At 42.5% G+C, this 13,608-nt stretch overlaps 1 protein-coding gene across 1 annotated transcript in view; it reads left to right on the plus strand.

Annotated features, from left to right (window-relative positions):
* Positions 1 to 10,916, plus strand: part of LOC121555815 (serine/threonine-protein kinase 40) — a 35,054-nt gene extending 24,138 nt beyond the window's left edge. Inside the window, exons 7-11 of the mRNA XM_041869666.1 lie at positions 2,237 to 2,352; positions 4,658 to 4,802; positions 5,345 to 5,464; positions 5,694 to 5,778; positions 6,465 to 10,916. Of these exons, the coding sequence (XP_041725600.1) occupies positions 2,237 to 2,352; positions 4,658 to 4,802; positions 5,345 to 5,464; positions 5,694 to 5,778; positions 6,465 to 6,686 (688 nt within the window). The 3' untranslated portion in view covers positions 6,687 to 10,916. The remainder of the gene's footprint in view (positions 1 to 2,236; positions 2,353 to 4,657; positions 4,803 to 5,344; positions 5,465 to 5,693; positions 5,779 to 6,464) is intronic.
* Positions 10,917 to 13,608: the final 2,692 nt, after the last annotated feature.

Consider the following 13,608-nt stretch of genomic DNA (forward strand, 5'->3'; position numbering starts at 1 on the left):
CAGTGATTCTCTCGTTAACACAGGTGAGTGTTGACGAGGACAAGGCTGGAGATCACTCTGTCATGCTGATTGAGTTAGAATAACAGGCTGGAAGCTTTAAAAGGAGGGTGGTGCTTGAAATCATTGTTCTTCCTCTGTTAACCATGGTTACCTGCAAGGAAACACGTGCCGTCATCATTGCTTTGCACAAAAAGGGCTTCACAGGCAAGGATATTGCTGCTAGTAAGATTGCACCTAAATCAACCATTTATCGGATCATCAAGAACTTCAAGGAGAGAGGTTCAATTGTTGTGAAGAAGGCTTCAGGGCGCCCAAGAAAGTCCAGCAAGCGCCAGGACCGTCTCCTAAAGTTGATTCAGCTGCGGGATCGGGGCACCACCAGTGCAGAGCTTGCTCAGGAATGGCAGCAGGCAGGTGTGAATGACTTTTGGAGGATGGCCTGGTTTCAAGAAGGGCAGCGAGGAAGCCACTTCTCTCCAGGAAAAACATCAGGGACAGACTGTTATTCTGCAAAAGGTACAGGGATTGGACTGCTGAGGACTGGGGTAAAGTCATTTTCTCTGATGAATCCCCTTTCCGATTGCTTGGGGCATCCGGAAAAAAGCTTGTCCGGAGAAGACAAGGTGAGTCCTGTGTCATGCCAACAGTAAAGCATCCTGAGACCATTCATGTGTGGGGTTGCTTTTCAGCCAAGGGAGTGGGCTCACTCACAATTTTGCCTAAGAACACAGCCATGAATAAAGAATGGGACCAACACATCCTCCGAGAGCAACTTCTCCCAACCATCCAAGAACAGTTTGGTGACGAACAATACCTTTTCCAGCATGATGGAGCACCTTGCCATAAGGCAAAAGTGATAACTAAGTGGCTCGTGGAACAAACATTGACATTTTGGGTCCATAGCCAGGAAACTCCCCAGACCTTAATCCCATTGAGAACTTGTGGTCGATCCTCAAGAGGCGGGTGAACAAACAAAAACCCACAAATTCTGACAAAGAATGGGCTGCCATCAGTCAGGATGTGGCCCAGAAGTTAATTGACAGCATGCCAGGTCGGATTGCAGAGGTCTTGAAAAAGAAGGGTCAACACTGCAAATATTGACTCTTTGCATAAACTTAATGTAATTGTCAATAAAAGCCTTTAACACTTATGGAATGCTTGTAATTATACTTCAGTATACCATAGTAACATCTGACAAAAATATCTAAAAACACTGAAGCAGCGAACCTTAGTGAAGATCAATACTTCTCAAAACTTTTGATCACGACTGTAGACAGAATTATTTCATCTTCAAAAATGTTTTTACAATGTGGCATTCTTAGCAAGCATGTGTTTTCACAGGAATTAACCTTAGCCTGCATGTGGCCTTCTGTCTGTGTGAGCAGAATGTGAACTACATACAGTGTGAAAGTGAGAGAGAATAAGGGAAGCTGCATTGACCTCAGTCCTTTGAGAAAGGGGATGTGGGTGAGAATGTGATCTTGAGTGGACTCGGGCACTAAATTGCATTTGTGATTGTGTACCCTGTGCGTGTCGTGCATGCGTGTGTGTGTGTGCTTGCGCGTGTGGGTGGACTTAAGCTTGTGTGTGCACTTTTCCTTATGTGCTTTGCATACACATTCGTCAACCCAATGCAATGCAGGATTAGTCATCGAGACAATTATCCCAAACCACAGGTTGACTCACATGTTTGTCAGTGCAGCTTTTTTATTTCCTCTTTCTTTCTAAATGTACTGGAAAGGACAGGGGGATACTGTATGAAAGTCTACCATTAAACCCTGCATGGCTCCCCTCCCCCCACACACACTGTTTATCTACGATGACTCAGGCAAACATCTGATAGGCCTATGATGTTTCCACAGAAACCAATATGGTACCTAGCAACGGTGCTTGAGCGCCACACTGTCTGGAGTTTACGCTGTCTCTAGATATCACTGTCCTTCTGGTTTGGAGTTGGCCCTTCAACTGGTGGTCGTGATGATCGTATAGTCTTGTTTCTCTTTGAAACTTCCTCTGGTTTCTTTTAAGATGATGCTAAGGAGTCAATGCTATGTTCAGTTTACTGTGATAGTAAATGAAGCAGTGAGTGAACTACGCCTCCCTGAAAAACCACTTTAACGTCAGCCTGTATCTATTTCGTTGTTTCATGAAGCATTGTGTGTCTCACAGGCCTACCTTCCGTTTTGTGTCTACTGAATATGACCCTGGTGTGTTGGTGTCTCTCTGTGTACCCTAGGATTCACCGGATCTCCATCACCAACTTCTGCCTGGGCAAGCACCTGGTGAGTGAGGACGACCTGCTGAAGGACCAGCGAGGAAGTCCAGCCTACATCAGCCCTGACGTACTGAGTGGTGAGATGACTCAGATATATATATATATATATATATATATATATATATACACACACACACACACACACACACACACACACACACACACACACACACACACACATGGCATGAGAGGGGAAAGGAGAGGGAAGTTCTCTATCAGTCTGTCACAAATGCTACTGACTGATGCCAAACACAATCACATAACAGTTAAATTGAAACTTCCATATCTCCATGCTTACTTTATGTAACAAGTGGATTCAAATCATGTAGGCCTATTGATTTCCAAGGGTAATTCACATGTTATTTGTGAAATGTATTAGTGGTGGTTTGACTAAGCTCCTGTTATCGTTTACTGTTCTGTTGAAAGGAAGGGTCAGCCTAGTTAATCTGGGTCGACCTGCGAGTCAGTCAGGAGGCTTGCGTAATGTTTGTTTTCCGGTTATTAGGCAACACAGATTTCCAAGTTTGCAAAATAGGCTAAGGCTGAAAATATCTCAAGGCATTTTTTTCATTTATTGACTTAATCATCAGAGTTGCATGATGTTCTCTCGTGCTAAGCTATGTGTTAGGGTATGTGGTGTTGATTTTGTTTGGTTTTATTGCAAACACGTTACTGCGCTACATTTTTCTAGTATTTTAATTGCTTGCTGCAAGAGACTGTACACTATTCCATCACTCAGTAGTTTGTGCATACACTGAGGTTCTAACCATTTGAAAAGTAATTCTCAGTTCTTCAGTCTAGACACGATTGGCAGGAAATGTGTGAAAAGAGCAGATTGGGCTGTTGTTTGCTTGCCTCTTCCCCTCTCTCCATTAAAACAGATAGAACCCAGGCATATATGAGCGGAACATGACAAGTTGAAAACAGAACAATGAAATGGAGCTCCAGTGAGTCACACTGATGACTCACCGAGAGGGAAACTACTCCCAACCCCTCCCCCCTGTGTGCGTGTGTCAAAAGCATTACCATAATTGCACCATGGGTGAAGGGAGGGAAGCAACTGCTGCCACCTCTTTATAACAACACTTGCCTCTGGTCCTAAAGCAGAACACCATGCTCATTGCTCCACCATTACAATCACTGGCTTCTGACTCATCATGCCTTTACTGTTTGATAGGTTTAAGCATAATGGAGGTATGTTATTGCCAAATGTAATTGTGGTTGGAAATTTCTTGGAAAGATGAGTCTAGATCTGCAGTTGGATAGTGTAGAGTCACATGGTCTTCTGTTTGTGTCCAATTGGTTAATCTTTCATTCTGTGGTTGATAATTAGATATTCTGTATGGTTCTAGAGGCGAAGGGCAGTGGGTTGAGGATTAACGACAATGTCATTTGTAGTTGAATTAATATTTGAGAGTGTCATTGTACTGGTGCATGTACGTACATGATAAATACTGTTACATGATATGTAAGCCTATATGCAATATGTTTTTAAAGAAGATGAGTCAATTCTCAGTCGCAAAATGTTAACCAGGTTTCCATCCAAACATGTAGGATAATAAATGTCATTATGGAAATGGTAAACATTCCAAATGTCGAAAAATGTTTTTCGGTAAACTTTCCAAATGTTGACAAAACAAAAAATACGCTGGAGCTGATCTCTTTTTTTATTTTTTTGTCTGTAAAATTAATTCCGCACGAAATGCCGGTGGAAATTATTTTTATGCTCAAATTGATATAATAACATCATATCGAAGTAAACTTGGAGTCACGCGATGACATGTTGTGTGGTCCTCCCACTACGACTTGTCGAGAAAGCATGCAGTTTATTAGGCTACAGATTAAATAAATTATGATGAGCTTCACAAGATGGTGAAAGTGCACGGTGATGAGCTTGATGCTCCTTTCCAATAAATATCGAGGGTCTTATTCTGGTGACATGAAAGTTGATGCTTGGCTGCCGTTTGACAAATAAAAATTATTCTGCTTTTTTGTCCGTAACAATAATCTCATGTAGCTTAATTGCTCATGGAAGTCGCTCTGTATAAGAGCGTCTGCTAAATGAACAAAAATGTTAATGTTAAATGTAGGCTATACGTGCTCTCTAGCCAACAACGTGCAGATAGGACTGTTGGCTAGAGTGCACGTGCCAGTATCTTTCTATCGGTACATGGGAATTTAACCACAAAGTATTTTTATGTGCACTACGTCATCAGTACATTTGTACATTTGATGGAAACATCTCTTTTGGGGAAAATGCACATTGTTTTTTATGTAGAATTATTAAAGATTCGCATGAAAATCTGTCGCAAATTGGATAGAAACCTAGCTAGTGAAACATTGAAATTAATCTATTAATGTCTCCCTATCTTCCTTTTGAAGGTCGGCCGTACCACGGTAAGCCCAGTGACATGTGGGCCCTTGGCGTGGTGCTGTTCACCATGCTCTATGGCCAGTTCCCCTTCTACGACAGCATACCTCAGGAGCTATTCCGCAAGATCAAGGCTGCAGAGTACTCCATCCCAGAGTAGGTCAACATACAACACGCCACACAGTACCACACATCCCATACAAAACCACAAGCATTATTACACCATGCACCCCATACAGAGTGCGTGCTACATGTCATACAACACCTTCCATCATACAGCGGCAAATAGGCATTTTTCAAGGCCATTTTTATACTGCGTTGGTGTAAATTGGAAGACGCTACAATGATGCATATCATGACAGTTGGGCTACTCAAGGACTTTGTGCAAGTCTGCCAATATCAATTCAGTTCTGAGCCACACACTATTATAACTAATAGTAATATGCCATTTAGCAGATGCTTTTATCCAAAGTGACTTAGTCATGCATGCATACATTTTACGTACAGGTGGTCCTTGGAATCGAACCCACTATCCTGGCATTGCAAACGCTATGCTATACCAGCTGATCTACAGAGCACCATGCTCTTATTGGTTCCTCCAATGTATTATTCAACAGTTTCTCCTTCTGGTGCTGAAGGCCATAAATATAACCCTTCCCCCTTTCTCCTTCTTCCCTTTCCTCCCTCTCTCCCCTCAGGGACGGGCGTGTGTCGGAGAACACTGTGTGTCTTATACGGAAGTTGCTGGTGCTGGACCCCCAGCAGAGGCTGACCGCCGCAGAGGTCCTGGAGTCTCTCAGCGGCATTATCGCCTCATGGTGAGTCATGCCCCCTGGTGGGAACTGGAAATATTGGCAGTAGTGATTTTGTGGTTGGAAAAGTGCATAACAACAATACAATAAGGTGTGAGAATATCATCTTTAATGCCATCAAGATGTTTAACTTGGTGCAACATAGCTTCATAGGTTAATTTAAACGCTGCACAATAGAATCATCAGTCAGTCCATGCTGTGTCGATAAACTGTATCCTGTGTGTGTGCTTTGCAGGCAGTCAGTATCATCTTTGACCGGTCCTCTTCAGGTTGTACCGGACATCGATGACCAGGTCAGCCACCCAGAGCATCTCCAGGAGGTGAGATCCCTGTGGTCAACAACCCCTTGATCCTCCCTCAGCCTTTAGCGTTAGCACATGGCTAATCATCAGACAGAACTTCAGCTCACCCAAAGCCTGCCGGGGAACAGAGCCAATTGCTCCTCCCTTACTGACTGGTGCCTTGTTCTCACTGCGCCACAATGAGGCTAGCACTTTCATTACATTGCAGTTGAATCCAATGTTCTTTATAAATCTAAAGGTGTTGTAAGAAATACAAAAGTGTGTACAAGTATGGCTTGACAAGAAACATTCTCAGTCATAAAGCTGTAGATTGACATAGGTTAATCAGCTCTGTTTTGACAAGGATGCTGAAGAGATCATTAACCAGACTCTAATTTGTGCAACAGTATCCCTATGTGTAACAGCAGGGCTGTGTTCAGTAGGCACCAAACAGAAGAAAACTAACAAACTGGGAAGGGACTACCTTTTGCTCATTTTGTGCCCTAATGCAGGGGTTTTCAAACCTCTCCTCAGTGACCCCCAGCCTTCCATGTATTTGAGCAATACCAGATCTAGTACACCTGATTTTAAACTAATCAATAACAAATGTGTAAATATAACAGCATTGTAAAATGTCTGGGGGTCACTGAGAAGAGGTTTGAAAACCACTGCCCTGATGAACACGACCCAGTGTGTAACTAACATAATCTGTCTCTCTATCCCAGGTGAAGGTGACGGAGGAGTCGTCGCAGTACGAGTTTGAGAACTACATGCGTCAGCAGCTGCTGCTGGCCGAGGAGAAGAACACTATTCACGAGGCCAAGGCCAGCTTCCTCGCCAAGCGCCAGTTTGGCGCCATCCCGCCTGTGCGGCGCCTGGGCCACGATGCCACGCCCGTCAGCCCTCTGGACGCCGCCATCCTGGCCCAGCGCTTCCTCCGGAAGTAGCCCCTTCACCCCTCATCTTGCCCTCTGGAGGACACGTGGGGTGAGGAACACATAAGGGTTGGGTCGGGAAGGGAACCGAAAACTGAGAATGTCGATGGGAGCTTAGCCCCAGCCCGACCCTCCCTTGGGTAGAGGGGCCCCTAGATGTGGTGAGTTAGGTAGGTGGAATGGGAACAGACATGGGGGAGCACCAGAACTGATCACTCACCTGACAACCTCTCATAGTTTTCACACTTCAAGTCTGGGTGTCGGCGGTGTGCACAGGAATGGGATGGCTGGAGAATCTGAAGATCTGAACCAAAGGCTTCCACCGAACCCCACTGATCTTAAACACACGCTGCTCTCAGCCAGCCAGCTATGGGCACATATGGACTCATACAGGCCAGGGGGATTCCAGACACGCGTGTGTGTTTCCCTCTGCTGAGACCTGGCCATCACCCTCCAACTACCCCCATTTATTTTGGAAAACCCTGAGCAATACAGGGCCAGAAGAACCATGTAGCAACCTTCCTCTAACCTCCCTCCCTCAACTCTCCAAACTGAGATCACCTGATCATGGACGTCACTCACGCGCCCGCCCACTCACTCTTTAGTTTCCTCATAACCAAAATGATCTGGACTTGTCCTGTCTGTCTCAACTACGACTTCAAATCTACCTCTCTCAATCTCTTTCTAACCATGTGTGCATTTTACGCCATGTCCACCATTCTCGAAAAACAAGGAATTGTAGAGGTAGTGTTGTCACCATAGACAGAAAGCATTACTATGTTTTGGTGCATAAAGGTTAGGAATGTGGAATATGAATAAGCTTTTTTCCTTATGAGTAATAAGTAGCATTTTACCCTTCTATCCATTCTACATTGAAGATGCTAACTATCAAAGGGTGGCCAAATCGCCAACTTCTATCTTTAAGTCTAGCAGATTGCATTGTTTTCTTGCTTTCGCTCACCCCCTATGGAACCATTGTTTTGCATTTAGGCATCTAGTGTCAAGTACCTGGAAGTTGTGATGCCAAGAGCTGGGTGGGGGGTGGGGGGGGTTTATTAGACATTTATTAGATGTTTAATGTTGATCCTCTCTCGTTATTGCTGTTCTAAATGGCATCTTTGATTAATAATCGAGACGTGGACACATTTCTTTGGGTGAAAAATCATGGAGCGTCTTAACTGATTGTTAGCCAAGGAAATTATACCTCCCCCTCGTTCACCACTGAACAACTTCCAGGTATTCAACTTCCCACTTACCCTGTGTGACATCATCATTGTGGGACAAGTATTGGGCATGAATGTGAATCAATGGTAATGCCAGTGATTGTCAGTGTGTAGATAAGTGTGATTCCAGCCAGGGGTGTATTAGACAAAGCCAGGGCCTTTTCAGTGGTAGGTGCAGACTAGAGCCACATTATTTAAGCCCAGTGAGTCAGTGCAGACCCTTAAGCTAGCCATCCTCCCAATGTCTTTATCTTGCCTGCCTCAGTTGCTTGCACACACCGAGAACATACAGGCTTTTCTAAGACTGGCTAGACTGAATGTGTCCGCTATGAAAGATGAGCATCCCACATGTTGCCCGTCTTAGTCGTGAATGCTCTAGTGCGTAGCAATGTCTTAAGTTTAAAATCAGACAAAACCGTAATGATCATAGTACTCGAGCCCCTTTAGCTGTTGTAAGTTATATTGTAGTAGCTCATCATGAAAGACTTAACTATGATGATGATCGTGATAATTGAATAGATAGTGTCATATTTCATAGAGAAACTCTCAACAATGAGGTTGCGTCTCCGTCACTCGGTCGCGTCATTCCATTGTTATGCGCGTTTTCAAGCCTCCCTCTGCTGGCGGCGCCATAGTGGTGCCAAACGTCGTGATAAATCCAATCATTCTGGACGGAGGCTAACGGCTGTTTCGTCAAAGTTGCACTAGTGTCCTGGAAATACGATGACATTGCTAAAGTAGGTAGATATTTGGTAGGAAACAACTTTGCCATTATCATGTCGTCAAATTTACTTTAGAAAGATGGCAATGTTGTCGTTAGTTAACAAAGTTTGTCAAAAGTAGCTAGCAATGCTAATGTTAGCTAGCTAAAATCCGGTGGGCTCCCCTTAATGTTATCTAGCTAGCTAACGTTATACTCCATCTAAAGTCAATCTGGAGACATCAAAATGATGAATTTTTTTTCCCAAGCCACAGTAACGCACTTTTGATTAAATCTTAATCAGTGGTCATTGACAATGCATTGAGTAGAATGCTCAGTCAGTCAATCTGGCGACATCAAAATTATGAAATGTCATTTTATTTCCAAGCCACAGTAACGCACTTTTGATTAAATCTTAATCAGCGGTCATTGACAATGCATTGAGTAGAATGTTCAGTCAGTCATCAGTTCAAAACAATATTGTAAAGAAACGTGCAACCCATGATTAGGCTCATTGGTTAGTTGGTGTTGGGGCCTTTAGGTGTTGATGCATTCACATCTTTACCAAAATGTTGCTAAACTACTAACTCGTGAACAATATTAGGCATCTGTTCACATAAGCTTGCCCATCTTTATGGGTATCCGCATTGCTTAGACCTCCACCCTATTTATATCTAAATTGATCACATGAGTAGAAACTCGAGTCAGTTTCCTATTTCATTGTATGTTGTATTTTTCCTCCTTAATTTCATGTATGTTGATTTATTTATTCACTGTCCATTTTCAGGCATCAAATCTCTTAGTCATTTTTGCTTTAAGCAAGATGTGTTCTGGTTCCATTTGTTTCTCCAGACATTGAAACTTGAGCCGCCATTGCAGTTTTTTCTCTCTATCAGCTATCTTCATTAAAGAAGATCTCTTTATTATACTTTTTTGCAGTTGCCACACACTCGTGGTCGATTAAGCTACACTAATAATGAAACGGACTGCATAGTTCTATTTTTTACACAGAAAATAATCGCACATTATAAATAATGATTTATGGTAGTGATGTACTGTTTATTAGCCTGGTCCCAGATCTGTTTGTGCGGTCTTGCCAACGCCTATTGCCTTGACAATGACCAGCACAAACAGATCTGGGACCAGGCCAACTGTTTATCGCCCCATACCAGACTTATGGTCAGTATGTAAATATAATACCAACATGACAGCGACAACACCAGTAGAGCTGCCATCTACATCTAGTGGAATGATACCAGCTCTGATCAGGGGTACATTCAATGAGGTGAAATGTTCCAAATGTTGCAGCTAGATATGTGTTGAATAGAACTGACACGATTCCAAATTCAACATGACAGAAAATCATATCTTGATTTCTATCTGAACGTTTTGTAACATTGCACACTCCTGAACAGCCCTGCTTTAAAACAAATGATATATAGACATGCAGGCGATGCTAGCCACCACATTTTGAGAAAAAATTATAATTAAATGAGATTTTGAGAAAATTTTGCTTTTTCCCCACCTCAATGTGAATTTCTGGGTATAAAAGCAGTATTGTAGTTGATAGTGTGTCAGTAGTTCATGAGAAAAATGTATTTTGTGAACACCACAGCCCTTGCTGAAGTTGAAGGCAAATTTGAAATCCCATCTTACTTGAGGGTGACCATAACCCACTATTGGATATAAATATGTAGGTTTATTAGAAAAGACCCTTGATAGTAATGTATTATCTGTAGCATTATCAAGATAGTGTTCACATTTAGCTGTTGGAATTGTCCCATTTGATGTCTAAGAAAGTTGTCCCCTTCATAGGTGGACTGAAAGCACCATACGAAGCATGATGTTGAGCTCTTTGTAAAATGTGATTTTGCATGATTTTTTTACTTGCAAGGTGGTCCCACAATATAGTTCCTTGAAATCAACCAACCAACCAACCAGGAAGAATTGGGAATTTGAGTCTTACAGAAAAACCTAATGTTTTTCATAATACAACCGATTTTTCATTTAATGAATACTCAACATGATTTTTCATTTTTACCATAATTCTAAAATTGGGGAAATGTCTGTCAGTTTAAGGATGTATTTGATTTGCTGAATATTTCAACTGGAAAATAGATTATGGTGTATGATGTGGTGGTATAAATAGTTGAAACCATCCAGATTTGTGTTGCAAGCTGCTTGGTTGGATATGGGCATCTAATACAAAAACCTGGCTAATTGTACAGAGATTTAGAAAAGTTTGTATAAAAGACATATTTTTGTACTTCATCAAATCTCTACATGCATGTCAGCAATAAACTTTGATATGGAAAAATACGCTATTCCTAACATTTATTTAACGTGAAACTTTAAATGTTGACGCAACTTCCCATCATTGCCAGTAGGTGGAGTACTTTCTCAAAGAATATAAATGCATTTGCTCTGACTATGTAGAACCAAGAACACCAGATATTGTGTAGTAATGATAATGACCCTAAGTGTTGAATCCTAAATCATCAATGAAACACTCACTATGTATTCAGTTCACCAATTTGAAAGGAATGGTTATCTTCCTATAGTTTTTAGTCTCTTGGGTCTGTCTCATGCCATTACAGAATGTGTATAGACTCCCTGCAGAGAGTGGCGTGTGTATGTTGAATACTAGATTGAAACAGTGCGTCTCTTTTCTCTCTGAGGGAGTTTTGGACCATGGGCCAAGGTAGATCTGCTCCAACAGGAAGGCACCTGCTTGTTCCCCCTGCACCACGGGCATGTGCCCCTACTCGACTGCCTCACCTCAGCCCTTTAAAAACACACCCTCCTAGTGGGGGATTCATTTCTTTACACTTCTTTGCATTTGCTATCACACAGAAGCTCCTGATCGGTCCTGTAACATGGATTCCTGTGAGATCATTTTGAGTTATGGATGATGTGCCTTTTTTTTTGTTTGTTACCTTATACAGTGGTGGCTAAGCTGGAAGAGATTGGTCTCATGGAACAGGGCACAAGCTGTGGCCAGTGACAAATTATTGTTACTGCCTTATGTCCCACCGAGATGAAGAGGACTAAAGTAAATTATTAAAACGGTGTGATTGGATAGTTGTTTAGTGTGTTTTTCAGTACCTGTCTGTACAAGAACTCCGCTGTGATGCTGCTTTGCTTTCAACTCGCTCTGATGACATTACAGAGATTCGAAACCAGAGGTCACCTAAAATCCTGCCAAACAGCGCATCGCTGAGTGACCTAGCTGTCTCTCAGCAACGGCACAAATGTGTGGATGACGAGGGGTTTGACACGCTACAGAGCCTTGCCCATCCTTCAGAGACCCCTACAAATAGAGTATGTCATGGTTGGCTGTGCCTTGGCCACTGGAGGCCTGGCTCGCTTGGCTGTACCCCACCCCTCCTCCCCCAGCTAAGGACGAAGACTGGTGGTCTCCACGGGGGTCGGCTCAATAGCTCCGAGCCTCCAACCGTATTAATATAATTACTAGAATGGTCATCCCCATTCAAGCTGACATTCTGAGGGTGCAGCCGAATGTATGTTGTATGAAGATCTTTTTTCCCTCCATTCTAGTAATGATATTTCTATGGCTGCAAAGTGTGTCATAAGCCTAGAAACAGCTGGAGGTTAAGAGGGTCCATCTAGAATTCCTGTGTGTCTCAAGATGGGATGCTTCGTTAAAGGCAACCCCATGGGCTGTGATGATGTCTTTACTTAATTGCGTTGGAGTATTACACAGTTGTTTTCAATTGAGAAAACAGGACATTTTCTGCATCTGGCCACTCATGAGGACATGAAAATGGAACTAGATCCCCAGATGTGTGTGTTTTACGTTTGTAATGTTGTGTTTCACTATGCAGATATGTTTAAATTAAAGTGTGTGCGTGTGTTTGAGCTGTGTCCTGTTGGGCTGATGCATTCTCTGGCAGGCTCAGAACAAAAGACAACACTACACTTTGGCTTCACCATTGTCATGATGTCCTTATAAGCTCATAAGGGTTTGCCTTTCATTCAACTCCAACGTCAACAAAGAGTAACTCATTTTGCAGAGTCTAAAAAAGATGCCACAACTGATCATGTTGAAGTCTATTGTAAACACTTCATTGTCCAAGGTCGGAAATAAACAGTCAAATAGTTGAGATTAGGGTGATTGACCTAACTGACTGCAGGGTCATTGATTTTGGGACACCGTTGAAAACGAAAACAAGCGTTCCTTATTGGACAAATTCAGGTAGTGCCAACCTGTTTCAGGACATTTTCTTCCATTTACAACCCATTTTTAATGTGACCCTGTGTGTCACCCACTCATCTCATAGTCAGTGTTTTGTTGACTTTCCTCTGAGCATCTACTTTGTGTTGCGGAGGGTCTGTTTCTCTTCGAGGCATCTCTTCTTCACTCAGAATGTGCATAAGGTTTCCATATGAGCAGCCAGGGAAAACACTTGGAGAGAAGATTCCTGTCCTTCAGTTGTTGCTCAAACAACCATCCCTCTCTTTTGATATATTGCTTTCATTTTTTTTTTCACTCTCTAGTAAATGCAGGAAATTAACACAAAGATCTAAGACTGGATTAAGATGCAATAAACTGAAGGATTCATTGACCACAGGGCAATTTAGTTGTACAGTCACTGCTGTGACTGAGTAACTATGTATGTCTTTGTTTATAGCCACATAATGACGTCTTCCTGTTGACTTTAGTTGATTTAATCAGACTTAGATGGATGGACACAGATCAAGTCATCACTGCTGAACTTGATATCACTAATGGAGTTCTGAATTCCACATTAAATAGGACCTATAAATCCAGCTGGGTCTCTCGTCCAAACCACAAGGACTTATTTCTGTCCCCACATTAAAGGGGACAGACAAATTCAACGATGGTTACTGACTTTCAACACAGTTGCAAAGCTGGTGCCAGCTAAAATAAATACTTTGTTGTGGCATTGGAGTCAGTTATGGGATGTAGACATGGGGAGTGTCCAATCTAAATGGATTAAGACAACTGCATAGGCCAGTGTTCACAACA

The sequence above is a fragment of the Coregonus clupeaformis genome, unplaced genomic scaffold (assembly GCF_020615455.1).
Source record: "Coregonus clupeaformis isolate EN_2021a unplaced genomic scaffold, ASM2061545v1 scaf0152, whole genome shotgun sequence".
Taxonomy (NCBI): domain Eukaryota; kingdom Metazoa; phylum Chordata; class Actinopteri; order Salmoniformes; family Salmonidae; genus Coregonus; species Coregonus clupeaformis.